The sequence below is a fragment of the Mastigoproctus giganteus genome, chromosome 5, assembly GCF_048544385.1.
Source record: "Mastigoproctus giganteus isolate SK-2022 chromosome 5, ASM4854438v1, whole genome shotgun sequence".
NCBI lineage: Eukaryota > Metazoa > Arthropoda > Arachnida > Uropygi > Thelyphonidae > Mastigoproctus > Mastigoproctus giganteus.
Window position 1 is genome coordinate 58714335 of NC_143579.1, and position 15715 is coordinate 58730049.

At 36.2% G+C, this 15715-nt stretch overlaps 1 protein-coding gene across 1 annotated transcript in view; it reads right to left on the reverse strand.

Moving 5' to 3' along the window:
• Positions 1–15715, reverse strand: part of LOC150085424 (tetraspanin-9-like) — a 104607-nt gene that overhangs the window by 32622 nt on the left and 56270 nt on the right. The window contains exons 2-4 of the mRNA XM_090373225.1: positions 10225–10308; positions 7040–7088; positions 604–656 (exon numbers count right to left, since the gene is read on the reverse strand). Coding sequence (XP_090229351.1) covers positions 604–656; positions 7040–7088; positions 10225–10308 — 186 coding nt within the window. The remainder of the gene's footprint in view (positions 1–603; positions 657–7039; positions 7089–10224; positions 10309–15715) is intronic.

The following is a 15715-nucleotide window of genomic DNA, read 5'->3' on the forward strand; positions in this document are numbered from 1 at the left end:
GTGCGTAGCACACACTTCTTGATTAGACCGGGGTTCGAGCCCGTCACCACCAAATATGGAGGATACGGAAAGGTCAGGGAATGACCACCGCATATCCCGGAGCAATATGGCCTTAGTTGCTAATCTCCTAAAAAACAAATAACAAACAAACGTGGGAAGTATGTTTGTTTTTTGTTTTTTTTTTCTGATGATTTCTTGCATCATTTAATATTATTTACTATTATTTAATTTTATATTATTTAATATTATTTAATATACTAAACAGGTAAACTAAATATATACTGCTATCTACTTTCACACAAAGTATTAGGTTTTTAGGCCTCCCTTCCTCACAGCCTCAAGTTAAAATGCCTATACTACTCATTCGATGCATTGCACATTTGTGCTTTCAGTCTTGAAAGCACAAAGTAAAACTAACCTAAACAAAGTTATACTAATCTAAGCAATGAAAAGTAGGAAATAAATTGGCAATTTTAAGTGATTTAGATACAAAGATCTCAATACAAAATAAGCAATAACTAAATATGAAGGATTCCTTTAAACAAACTTTAGTATTTTAGTTACAAATACACTATATTGATTTTTAGTTTACACTGCACTTACAAATTTCATTACGCAATTGCCTCTTCTGTAGGAACCAATCCAACCAATCATTCCTGTAATGTATGAAAAAAATAAAATATATGTTGAATAGAATAACAATAAAAGATATAAAATTATTAAATTATCTCAGGTTCCATTAAAGCAGGGACATCCAACCTTTTTTTCCCCCCCTAGCAGTTAAAACAGATAAAATGCTAAAAAGTCACAGGCTACATGAATTCTCCTAAGTGGTGGGCCACAGCCCAAATGAACAGTTCTCCTTATCACTAATTATGCATTTTTCAAAATAGGATTTAATTTCTGTTGATCAACATTTATATTTAACATTTAATTATTTATTAATATTTAAATTAATAAAAAAACTAACACTATTATTATATGACACTAATAACATTCTTATTAGATGGTTCTAATTCTATTGTGAATTGGATAAAATTAGATTCGAGCAACACCCTTTCTTTCCTGGATGTTCTGGTGAAGAGTGTAGGCTCACATCTGTAAACTTCGGTAAACCGAAAGCCCACATCCTCTAACCAATTTACCAAAAACAGGTCAGCGTATGCCCCCTGCCACCTATTCAGTACTGCGCACGCACTACTCTCTCTCAAGATTGGAGTCATTCCAGTTCCATGGACACCAGGTGCAACAAAGTATCTAAGATAAGAGCCAACCTCACCAACTGTGGTTATCCTACCTATGCCTAGGATAAGTGTGGCCTACAAGCCCATGAGCTTTCCGCACATCTGAGGTCCCCCATAGCGACGAGACAACATCTAGTGCTTACATCCCATATTACCCAGACACTTCAGATCACATTTCTAAGATCTTACGTGGGTACCAGATAAAGTGCCTGCAACTTCCAGGTAGATGATTACGATCTCTTGTCTCGAGAGTGAAGACACCCGTTCCCCCCTCTTTTATGCAGTGGTGCAATATACCAGCATCACATGCCACAATTGTGGCAGCTACTATGTGGGAGAAACTGCCAAAAGGCTCCAAGGATCACCTCTCAGAACATGAAAGGGCCATTTGATTAGCTGGCTCTGCACAATTGCAGTTCATTATTGGTTGATGCAACAGGACCTCAATCACAGATGCGGTAGTGAGGTGGTTGACCAATCCTGCCACTACCATCAATGACTGTGGCTTGAGTCAATGCACACAGCTGGTGTCGTAGGATTTTAAATCGCAATAGAGGTGTGCTGCTACACCCACTCATGGAGTCTGCAGTGTTACAGCATGACAAACACTGGCACTCAGCCCATGTACGCACTATACATCAACAACAATCACCCAGTTCTGCCCAACAAAAAGGTTTAACATCCTCATGCACATGCTCTTTCTACTCAACATGATCACTCTCTGCATATTCCATTTTGCAACATTTTATATATGTATTCTCACAGCTGACAAAGAGATACTTAATCTCGAAAGTTCCTGTTATTACTTGAACTTAGTTGCTGTTCTTACCAGGTGTACTGAATTGTTTATGTAACATCTTTTTAATTACAGGTCCTGAAGTCAAAGTTATGTGAATGAGGAAAGATGGACAAAATCAGTTACTGTGCACTCATTCATTATTTGAGAAAATAAGAGACTGACAGTCTGACTGAAAAAGATAATGATAACACCAAAGGCAATGCATAAGGATATAGTTACAACATTGGGGGTACGATGCCTCTTCCTATTCCATGGTTAAGAAGTATTTAAACAAGAGAGGGAGATCTGGAAGATGACCCACACTGTGGAAGACCTGCAAAGTCCATCACTCCAGAAGTTGAGGTGATCAACAAGTTACAGTTCATACATTGCCAGCATCTTGGGCAATTCATCTGAATGTGTGTACCACATAATAACAGAAGTTCTTATATTTAAAAAAGGTGTCGGCACACACAAAAACACACAAGAATTGTCAAGTGAACATTTGCATCATTTCGAGATGATCCAGCAAATTTCTCGAAAGGCCACAGATGAGACATGGATCCATCACTTTCAGCCAAAGATAAAGGAGCAGCTTAAACAGTGGAAACAACTCTTCTCCCCTCCAGAGGAAGCAAAGTCAATTCTTTCTGCTGACAAGGTGACAGCATCAGTTTTTTGAGATGCCGATGGAGCGTTGCTAGTGGATTAGCTTCAGGAAGGGCCAGACAGTCACAGGGGTATATTACACATACCTTGTGAGGCATTTGCATGAAAACAAAGACAAGTGCCGAGGAAAACTCAACGGAATCTTGTTCCACCAGGACAATGAGCTGCCCACAAGCCTGTCATTGCACAGCTGCAAAATCTTGGACCATCCCCCATATTCGCTAACTTCTTCTACACAGCTGGAATCAACAAAATGCAGCAAAAGTATATTGATTCCAAAGGGGAACTAAGTTGAAAAGTAACATGTTACCAGACTCCTGAAATAAACCCTTCATACTCAGCCCATGAATTTTCCAAATGCCCATCATAACTGCAATAAATTATGCTACTGGATTACCACTAAATATTTAGGCTATGTATATAACTTTCAAAAACTTAAATTTGCAAAAATCCAACATGTGTTACATTCTGAGGATGCAGGATTTATGAGGTTCTACTGTATTTTACTGTCTCATTATTTTATTCCTTATTGTATTATATTACACTGAGTGATCACTGAATTATGACAACATACTAATACTTCATAGATCCTTCTTTTGCCCTCAGTACAGCAGCTATCCAACGTGGCATTTATTCAACAAGATGTTGGAAGCGTTCAGGAGGTATGGCCAACCAAGCTGTGTGTAATGCAGCTAGCAATGCAGGTATGGAGGTGATTGGTGTATCCAGATATCTGATATGCCTTTCCATAATGTCCCACAAGTGCTCTATGGGATTGATATTGGAGGAGTTCTGAGGCCAATCGATATGCTGGAAGTCAGAACTGTGTTCCTCAAACCATTCCTGCACAAAGTGCCCGATGGCTCAGCGCATTGTCATCTTGGAAGACACCATCACCATTCGGGAAAAAATGTAACATAGCAGGGTGTACACAGTCAGCAAGCAGTTGACGATAGCAGAGACCACTGATACATTGTTCCACATGCACCAGGGCTCCAAGTTCTTGCCAGTGAAACATGCCCCACACCATACAACTACCTCCACCGGCCTGCACTTTTGATACCATGCATGATGGATGAAGAGCCTCATGTTGTTGACGCCAAATCCGTACACAATCATCCATGGTGTGGAGTAAATAACGTGACTCATCCAACCACCACACCTTCTTCCAATGTCCAACTTGCATGCTCTTTGCACCTGGCATCTTTTATGCTGATGAGTCTTGGTTAGGAGAGGATGCCGTAGGGATCGTCTCTGGGTATAGCACATATGTACAAGCATGCGACACATGGTCATGCCAGATATTGTTCTGGTTTGGCCCATGTTGTATTGGGTATTCAAGTCTTCAACAGTACTGCACCTGTTCGAGTCGTCGGACCTGGCGCTCACCTCTAATATCAACCTTTCGCTGACCTTTGCAGTTTTGTCATCTGTTTGTTGTTTGACCATTTTGACACCAGTCCTGGTACATTTTAACAATGGCGTCTCTCGAACACCCCTCCAGTTCAGCCGTTTGGGAAATTGAGGCATCAGCTCGAACTCCCACAATCTGTCCTTTATCAAAGTCCAATGAATCCTTCCTTTTACCCATCATGCTCAGAATTTTACTACCTACTGATCCACTGACACCTTATCTGTGCTATGTAGGTCAACTAACTGTGCACTCTTGTACCTCACATGGTCAACGGGTCGTATTCAGTTTTCATAGGGGTGATCATAATTCAGTGATCACTCAGTATGTCATTATATTGGTTTCTTTAATATTTTTTAAATTTGCAAATAAACAATTAACAGCAATGAAAATAAGATAATTAAAAACAAATTAATAAAAATATTACTGCCATGTTCACTTACATATACTGGCATTATACAATAGTCACTATATACAGTATATATAAATACTTGATGTGATGTAATAAATATAATTACTATATTTATTATAGTAATTATTTATTATATCAGCTAACAGCCAACCAAGAACAAAGTCTCACTCATCAGTCACTCCCATGCCATTATTCTCTGACACCCACAGTTTTCACAACCTCCCACTCTCATACTCTGAACTCTAATGCCCACACTTCCTTATCAGTTTCATCTAAAAACACTCATATCCAGTCCAATTGTCAGCTATTTTATCTGATCTCAGTGCTTTCATAGCAGCCAGCAAACCCACAGATTACTTCCTTAGTAATAATATACCAAGAGTATTATGTTGTCAGAACGTTCAGTCTGTAAGAAGGAAACTGTACAGTAGATAAGCAATAACCTATCCATTCAAATCAGTAAGCAAAAAAAAACAGAACAAATCTGCAGGGCAGTGATTGCTATCTGCCATTTAATGGATTTTATCATTTTAATTATTGTATAGTGCAGAGCAATGTCAAGTGAGTGATTTGTTCAATCAAAGAAACTTAGAACCAATGGTTATGATAAACATTTTCAGTGCTTAGAATAAATAATTAGAACTTCCAAAAGGAGACCCAGCTCTGGGACTTTTTGAAGGCATACCATACACAAGATTTAAAATATCTTCATTAATGGGGGGGGGGGGGAACTATGTTTCTGTTCACTGTTTTTCCAAAATCCATCTGTGTACAACTAGCATCCAAAAAGTCCTCTCTCTTATGGCACGACATTCAGAACCTTCAGACTAGAGATGCTAAAGCTGCAATTCTTTGCAATTTTTGTGCCGCATCACTTCATTTGGCATTCCCTCCCTCTGTGTGGTTTGCATGCTCTTTATTCTCATTCTTAATCTGCAAAGGGTAAAATTAAAAATGAGAATATCCCCAATGTAATATTTTCCACACCTAAATCCAGTTTGTAACACCATGTCCCCATATACTGTTTTAGCAAAAATTCTTCTGTGTGGTGAGTAGTCACACCACAGATGGATTTCTGCTAAAACAGTCAACAGAAACTCAGGTAAGAGTTTCCATTCCATCCTCAGCTTGGTTATCCCTCTCTTCCAGAGGAAACAAATGTGTATACACACAAAAACTCCATTCTCTACCAGAAGAATAGAATAGCTCTGTCTGCACAAGGCAAGCAGCATACTGAACATACAGTGGATAGATCTCCCAGCTTCTGCCAACTACAGACATTCTCCCCCAGGAAATTCCAATATAGCCAGAGCTGATTGTCTCCCAAGTTCTCTTTCATTCCCTTCCTAGGTGGCATGATTTGCAGCCAAGAGGACCTTAGAGTGCTCCTGCCTTCAAGTCAACCCTTAAGCTTCTCATGCTGGCTAATAAAATTTCATTGTGAAAAATCACCTGACTTTTTTGTTGTATAACTTTCTAGAATTGTTATTCTTTACTTTTCTTGATATTTTCCAGATTAGCAACATGAAAGGGATTGTCTTTTTTTTTCTCTTGCTTTTACATTTGATGTTATTTGTGCCTGAAAAGGGAACTAAACAGTTCTAAAAGATTTGGCTTATCTACAAGTAAATTTTAATTAATTTTCTAAATTGTCTTTCCAATATAGTGTAGCATTTGTTTTACAAATTGTTCATCCCTGCATTCTCACTGTTGTCCTTCAGTTCTTTCATACTGAACTGATCCAACATTTTGTTTCAAAATGAACAGGAAAAATACCATGTGTATTTTTCCCCCATCAGTCCTATTCCCATAGCATTTCTTTAGATTCATATCCATCATTGGTCCATTATCAACTATTTACCTAATGAAGTTATTCATCCATTATTTACCAAATAAGTTTAGTCTGTCAATTACCCATTTTTTTTACATAATATTGTAAAATTTACATGTAGTGCACTTTAGCAAATTAAACAATGGTATATTACCTGATTATTTGCAATGCATTACATGGTTACTATTATACAAGTATGCATTACATTTATAGCCACCTTTTTTCAGCATATGGAAAATTATTTGCCTAAGATGTATTCCTATGCATTTCTGATCATATCTCCACACTTAGATGACAAGGTGATGGAATTAGTATTCCTCTTTCTTTCTTTTTTTGGGAAAAATCCCTTTGGAGTTGAAAAGAACTATTTTAGAAAAATATTCCAGTTAAACTAAGGAGAAAACTTGCATAGGAAAGTAGAAATAGAATAAACTATTTAAAAGAAAAAAAAAAATTTTTCCCATGCTGTATATCCATACATGAATTTTAATATCAGTTTCTTTTTTATACTGTAATTACACAAAAGGGAAAACTGAAAACTTAAGTAAAATTATATTTCAATCTTTATTCTTTTAAACTTTATGGCCTTTTTTCCCCTGCTTTTCTTGTATGTACTTTACACCTAAGAAATAAATGAATAACAAACTTTAGCAATGCAAACTATACGATTCATATTTATGGCTGCATTACTTACCATTAGTAAACAACAAGGTACCAAGCACAAGCACAACATAAGTTACAATCTGCAATAAAAATAGTTAAGAAAAAAAAGAAATTTAGTAATTTATTGCAATCAAGCATATATGTAATGAAGTATTTTACAATTTATACTTTATACAGTGCTTTTTGGTCTCGAATAAAAATAAATCTTTAAAAATTTACATATGCAATAAGTAAATAAAAGCCAATATATAGTTTTACAAACTAATTTGAATAGCAATTTTTTACATGTTTTTCAGATAATTATAAACACAACTAATGTGTAGACCAGAACTATTCAATGGCATCTTGGATCATGGCTTGTTTTGGGGTGTTCCAATTTTTGTCATAATGATTTAACAAAATTTTCAGGGACCTTCAGTTCTGAGGGTCAGGTCTTCTTTCCTCACTACATCCCTTCTTTGTACAGCTTGAGGCTGTCTAGTATTAGTAGTAGCAAGTGGTTCAAGGAAGCAAATTTATACAGTATCAGCAAAAAAAAAAAAAAAAAAAAAAAAAATTCTCCACATCATCTGTCCATCCCATCCTAATAATTTGTCTAATTCTTTCTTAAATTTATTCGCACTACCCACTTCCACAACATCAGATTGCAGTTTCTTCCAACAATCAACTACCTGCTAACTGAAAGCAAATTGTCTGTGCATCTAGCCTGCATCCATCCTTCAATTTGAATTTGTTCTTTTATGTGTGCTGTCTGAGCAAGAGTAAGGATGCCATCAACATTTAGTAACTCAATCCCTTCAAAGCCTGATTCCTTGCAGGTACCTAGTTTTGACATTCTGCAACTTGCAGAATTGAAGTCTTTCTTGTAAAAGTACCCTTTTGCTCTCCCTAATTTATCTTGTTAATCTTCTCTGCACTCCTAAGAGATCCACATCCTTCCTAAAATGAGGCTTCCAAACCTTTATGCAATACTCCAGGTCACTGCTTTATACAATGGGATAATCACTTTTTCATCCCTACTGGCAAAATTCCTGTATATCATTGAAAAAGTAACATGAGCTGTCCTAGCAACCTGTCTGCACTGCTCAGAAAACTTCAGTTTTGTCTTTCACTACCCTCAATGCTGCACCACAAAATTAGTATGTTATTCTGGGAATACTGCTCCCATATGCAGCACCTTGCATTTTTCAAATTAAAACTTCAACTGTCACTTCTCAGCCCACTTGCCTAATTTTTCTAGATCTTGTTGCTCTGGCATACCCTGATTACTGTCATTAGCCAACCTTTCTATCATGCACAAGCTTAGACATTAAACCTAGTACATCTTCATCAATATCATTAATAAGTGTTGAAAATCACCACTGAACCCTGAGGGACTACATTCAATCGCAGTCTAAGAAAAACAGTGCCCACTAATAACCACTCTTTCTCCTCCCACTCAATCAATCCTTTATTCATAGCAGTAACTTGCCCCTAATGCCACACTGCTTCAAGTTGTACAGCAGTCTTTCATGCAGAACAATAAACAGCTTTTCCAAAATCTAAGCATATAATGTCAAAATTATTTTTTTCACTAATTCAAGATACAGTTTTACTTCCCCACTACATCCCCTTTTTGCATAGCTTCAAGGCTGTCTATAAAACAATTTTTGACTATGACTTACATACCCTACAATAGCTTATCAAGGCAAAAAATAATCAACACTTTTTTGTGCAATCCCAAGGGAGAATGCATTTACTTAGCAGTTGGAAAACAAAGGATATTTTTCCCCTCATAAAAACCAAAAACTTCAGATATTTGTTTTTATTAGTCAAATGCTGTGACATAGCAGTCAAAATGTGACAGTGCATGTGCCGATTTTTCTGGACTGTGCTTTAGTCATTTAACAAGAATTAACTTAGTTAGGTAATTTTTAAATAACTGCAGAAGACAAAATAAAAATAGTGCGTGCATTAAAAAATTACCAACATACAGTTTAGTATTTCCATAATTCAAGTATTTGTTATCTGCATGAAAACAATCAAATCATATACTACCATCAGAACATATTTCATGAAAATATTCTCTGTGGTGCCAAGCTATGAAGCTCTGCAACAATCATCATGCTGAAACAGTTATATGCCACGTAATACCAGCTGCTGAAATGAGCTACATGGAAATGTTAACTTCCACCTCTAGCTGTGAACTATACTAATAGCCAAAGCATTTGACCCTTTCATACTCCATCAATAATTCATTTAAAAAAACTAGTGTTTAAAATGATCACCAGAAGAATCTCCACACCCAGTTCTTCAATCCAACCCAAAACATGCCTTGTTTTCATGTAGGCTGCATCTAAAATGTTCCCTGTGGTTTTCAACAAATTTGTTGCTTGTAATCCACAAATCAGTGTAATGCTGTACTCCTGGACCTTGCAATTTTTTTTTTCTTTTGGTTGTATTGCATGACTTACTTGATGGATAATCAAGTAAGTCATGCAATATTGTATAAAAGCAAATGAAACTTGGAGAAAACACATGTGATATATGTATTCTGACATTGGCAACACTGACCAGGAACCCACAAGTTCACATCATTTCCTTGCAGTCTGTTAGTGAATACATTATGGTGCAGAATGTATACCATTATGCAGCACAGCACATGTTCCCTGTATGCTAGTACCAGGGGATGGGCTCATTCAAACAGTTTGCAACATCCAGAACATCTGGATGTTGCTGCCATACAAACACAAACGTAACAAAAGCAACTGTTATCCAGAAGATGGTCTGAAAATTAGAAACTAACGGAACCCTGCAATCAGAACGTCGAGAATACCAACTTGCAATGACTAATAACACTGTGCAGGACACACACAGCAGCAGCAACTTTTAACTTCCCTGAAATGTCATTATGGTGGCTTCTGTAGGAAACACGCAGGTCCTACTCATTGTGTTAAAGAAAAGGAAGGATTTACCCACACCACATTGTTTTTCCACAAACTCCAATTACCTGATATGCAAAAAAGAGAGTTGCCTACTATGAACCTTCAGTCTAGAGGATTTCCTGACAGTTTCAATTATCCATGAAGTGGAACAGAGAACACTAACCTATTTTCACATTTGGGTTTTTTCCTCGATGGTAGTTGTAATTATACATGATTTTCATAAAATAAAAAATATTAACTGAGCATATAAAGGCATGGACTTTTTTTACTGGAAAAAAATTTGTTTGCATACCGTGGTTCCTATAAAGAATTGCCGTACAGCTGGAGAGGTAGCAAGAATCCATAATATAATTCCAATTAAACCACAGCCCAGTAACTGCAAAAAATAAATGACATTATTTAACAAATAATCATATCAAATACATCTTATAATTTTCTGTAAATCAAATTTCAATCAATAAATTTTGAACTATTAATCAATGATAACCATTAATATGAGAGTAAATCAGAAAACAAGGTCTCAACAGTTGCAGGGCTATAAAACCATTGTCTTCCAACCACAGAGGTAGCACAGGATACCATATTTTCAAATGGTACTCGATTTTCATCAAACCATGTTTTTACAGCAGCAAAAATGGATGCTCCAGTACAGTCAGTTTCTATAGATTTTACAAACATCTCTTCTTTCAATTTACAATCATCATCAAAATAACAAACATATGCCATTAAAAGGGCCTTATTGTCAGTAACTGTGGATTCATCAATCTGAATAGAAAATTTTCTCGTTTTTAGTTTGTCAACTAGCTGCTCTTCAATGTTAACTGACATCTCATCGATTAGTCTTCGAATTGAATCGTTGTTCAATGGCAATGCTTTTAAAATGCTGGAAGGATTTTGATGCATTACTATTGAAATTACAGTCTCTAATGCAGGTCGTATAACAGTCTCAGAAACTGTATGAGCACTATCAGTTTTTGCAGTGGTGTTGTTGTTTGTTTGGTTTTTAGGAGCATTAGCAACTAAGGCCATATTGCTCCGGGGATATGCGGTGGCCATTCCCTGGCTTTTCCACATCCTCCATATTTGGTGGTCATGGGCTCGAACCCCAATCTAATCAAGAAGCGTGTGTTATGCACTGCTGCTCCTGCCCACCTGGCTACGGAGGCACCATTTTTGCAATGATTCCTGATATTTTATAAGATGCAATCATTTCATCATCATTTGTTTGCATGTTCTTCTCAAATAAGGAAGTAACAGTGTTATGTTGCTCAAAATTGTGTTTAAAATTTTTAAAATATACGATATGTTTACCAATCAGGATGTTTCCTTTTTAAGTGATCTAAAAATCTTGATGGTTTCATAGCCTCATTTGAGAAAAAATTATTACACATAAGACACATAGGCGTCTTGAGTCGAGTTTTTTTTTTTTTTTGTTATTTTTGGTTTTTTTTAGGAGCATTAGCAACTAGGGCCATATTGCTCCGGGATATGCGGTGGTCATTCCCTGACCTTTCCGCATCCTCCGTATTTGGTGGTGACGGGCTCGAACCCCGGTCTAATCAAGAAGCGTGTGCTACGCACTGCTGCTCCTTCCCACCTGGCTACGGAGGCGCTTGAGTCGAGTGGGCTTTCAATAAAACCATAAGCTAGATATTCATCCAGATGCTGTCGACACTTTCTTTTCAAAACTTGACATGACTGATGATGGGTTGAATAACTAGAAAGAATTAAATATAATATTTTTGTTTAACTCTCATAGCCCATTTTGTGTCTAAGCACCATAGATCAAAAATAAACTTTCACAAGGAAACAATAAATCAATAGTAATTGTCACTTAGAAAGTAGAAACAATAGACTGAAACATTTCCTCATCCCATAATGACCAAAAAAAAACAAAATAAATAAACAAACACCCACCACACCGTCACAGCTGTCAGAAAGGCACAAACACCAAGGATTGTGGAGACTACCTCTGAAAGCACTTAGGCATTTATCGCCTGCGAAAGGCAAAGATCATTGAATTAAATCATGCCCACCATCTTCCTTTTATCAAAATTTCACATTGACTCCTAATATAATATACCTGTATGTTAAAAATCAGTTGCCTCAGGGGAAAAGAAAACCCAATGTGAGAAATTAAATATTAAAGAATAAGATGTCGTCGGGTAGGGTTGAACTTTGGAGGGACACAAACCATTGTAATACCCATGATTTTTTTGCCCCATTGAGAATCCTTGGTCTAACTCTATAGACACTGAAAAATGCCACGAGAAAAATTCAAGTTCTTGCATAACAATGCCTCACCACACAGCGGACAGCAGAGTTGTTGGAACAGACATGATAGAACATCTTAAGCATCCCCCATATTACACTGATTTTGCAACTCCAGATTTTCATCTGTTTTTTTTGCCTCAAGTGGGATTTTACAGGGAAAGATTTTCTTAAGAATAATGAAGTTACATCAGTAGCGGGACAATGTTACCAGTGTAATGGGGTTTCAAAAATATAAGTGAATGAATGTGGTGATTACATTGAAAAATAGACTACATGTCTCTTTTTAACTACACAATTTTTCTGTATCTAACTTTTGAAAATAAAACATTAGAGACCTTACTTTCTGACTTAGCCTTTACATTTTTGCACTGCAAACCAGTAAAATCTGCATTACATATACAAAGAGTAAAGTGGATCATATTTAAATTGTTGTTCACTTAAGATGGCTCAGTGGGATATATAAAGTAATATGGTGTACTACCTTCCCCCTTAGTCATCTTCTTTCTGAGAACTTGTTCCTACTTATAATACAGCCCCAACTGTTTTAGTGATTATCCTACTTAAAATCATATAATAAGTTCATGTAATCTATTTATAAAAATTCATGAAACTGTTTTTGATGTCCAAATTCTAAGTTAGTGGAAAGCAGAGATGTAAAAATTAAAGTCAGTTGCTTTTGGAATGGACTAGCTTCTTATGCCCTTCTGACAATTGAAAAACAATCAACTTAAAATATTCATGACTAGGTTTAAAGTAGAAAAATCATTTTAAGTAGGTAAGCTACAAAAGAAACAAACAAACATGTTTTAAAGCATTAATTACAGCTAAATAATTTGCTAAACACATGAAATTAAATTATTTTTATAATTATAATGGGTGGTTTAAAAAAAAAAAGGAAAAAAATAAACAGTTGAATAAATTGAGTTTTGGAGTGTCCATTAGATTTCAGAAGTCAACAAGGCAAGAGGGGAATGGCCACAAAAGAAAAGGTTTCATTGGAGTAGAAATCAAATTATGATCTAAAATACCTAGAAGACAGCTGACATTAACTTTTAAAATTAAAATAAAACTAGACATTTTAAAAAGTAACAATTCGTTTGACTCTGTATTATTGAGAAACTCCTCAATATTCTAAACTAATTGCTTATTTACAGACAATATTCCTAAATCCACTTTAAGAATCTGTCATTAAATCAAAGCAAAAATGGAAAAGAAAGGAATGGAAACAGCTTTCTTCCCTCTGTCTGAAAAGTCAAAATTTTGACTTGCTTGATAATAGAATCCCAAACTGGATTCAGAAATGTTTATAAATTGGCATTAGTTTAGTATATTGAATACTCTGGATGTAAGGTTTCTCAACAATACAGAGTCAATAAGCAAATTGTTGCTTTTCAAATGTGTAGTATTAAAACACTCCAAAATTAATCAAAACTTAAAGCACTTTAATTCATTTTAACTGTTAATTTCTAAGTCATGCTTTTCACTCAATGCATTGACATTAACCTTTAATTGAAATACTGAGGTTCTGACTGGTGCTTGCCTCAGACACTTATTATTGGCCCCCTTAGTTAAAATATAATAATGAGATCAACACTATTTGTTCACACATTTTTACTTGTAATAACCCAGCTGTGACCCATAAAGATGTGACTGGATCTCACAAGTTGGCAAAGCTTTTTTTTTTCTCATTCTTGTTACTCCTTGCCCCCCTCCACTGTTTGGGCCACAGGCAGCCTCCCAATTCACTCATGCCTGAATACAGCTGTGTGTGTGTGTACAATAGCTTTCTTTTGTTTTGTCTGATTTAAATTAAAATAAATCCAGAAGAGTTGCTGTAAAGAAGTATGAGAGCAGTTAAACTGTCTAGTATTCTACAAGGTAATTAAAAAATATGCTTATGATCATTAGGAAAGCAGAACTATCAGCAGCCCTACAAGCTAAGTCACTACAATTGGCTAATTTACATCAACTAGAGCAATTAATACTGGAGTCAGAGAAAATTAATTCACTATTAGGGAAGTTGAGCTGAGAAAAGAAGAGAATCAAGGAAAGCAAGTCAAAGTTGAATGATGATTTTTAGTGATGGAAGAGCAACAAGGTCACCAAATGAATACGAAAGAATGGAGTAAGAGAATTTTAAACAAGGGTCAAAAAGGGGAATACTCTAAATTAAGAAGCCTCTGACATGGAATATCAGAGCAAGCATACACACAAATACTGCTTTTAAAATGTAAGTAAAGAAATCATTTCTTTAAATTACATGCATTACTTACATACATTTTGCAGATGATACAAATGTTGGCAGGGTGGTTAACGACAGTCATCAGGGTGAGCTACTGCAACAAGATCTAGAAATATTGGGTTGATGGGCTGAGAAATGGCAACTGAAGTTTCTAACATTGACAAATGCAAGGTACTGGGGCAGCAGTAACCCCAGAGTAACTTATCAACTGTGTGGCACTACATTCAAGATAGTGGAGAATGAAACAGACCTGGGGGTAATTGAGCAGTCAGATATGAACTTCTTTAAGCAGTGCAGACATGCTGCCAGAACAGATCATGGGGTTTTGTCAATGATATACAGAAACTTTGATAGCAGGGATGAGCAGGCGATTATCCCTTTGTATAAGGCCATGGTTAAGCTGCATCTTGAGTACTGTATACAGGTTTACAAGCCTCACTTTAGGAAGGATGTAGATTCACTGGGATAGGTGCAGAGAAGGAAAACCAGATTGGTGAAGGGAACAAAAAGGGTGCTCTTACCTAGAAAGGCATCAGTTCTGCAAATTGCAGCATCTCGAGACCAGGCAGCTCCGGGGAGATTTGACTGATGTGTTTAAAGCCTTGAATGGATTAAGTAAGCTGAATGTTAAATGGTATTCTTTCACTTGCTGAGACTACACACATTTGTGGGGGGGGGGGGAGTTCATGATGAAGGATGGTTGCAGGATAGATGTACGGAAGTTTGCCTTCAGCCAACAAGTGGTTGATTGTTGGAACAAGCTTCCATCTGTTGTTGTGGAAGTGGATGGGTTGAATAAATTCAAGGGAGAACTAGGCAAATTCTTGGGGGGGTATGGATAGGTCAACTGTGAGGTTTTTTTTTTTTTCCTTTTACTGATGCTATATAAGCTTGCTTTCTTGCATCATTTGTCATTACTAGTACTACATAAAAGAATAATTATTTAAGTGAGATTAATAGCAGTTGATGAAAGCAATGGTTGAGATTCTTATAAAAAAATGGAGTTCAGAGACTGTAGATGGTAATAGTATACAGAATTTATAAAATGTTTATTAATATAAATATAGGTAGTATATAAAGTTGGAGGGGAAAACATGATGAACTTCTTTCAAATCTGAGGGGAGAAAAAGAAGTTATGGGATGGGTTGTATATTTCTTGAACTTGGAAAATTAATGGAAATCTTCCCTTCAAAAAATGAGATGGCAACTTCTTTAGGTTCTAGGAGATCATAATATTGATTCAGCTTACAATTTTGTTGTGTTCCTA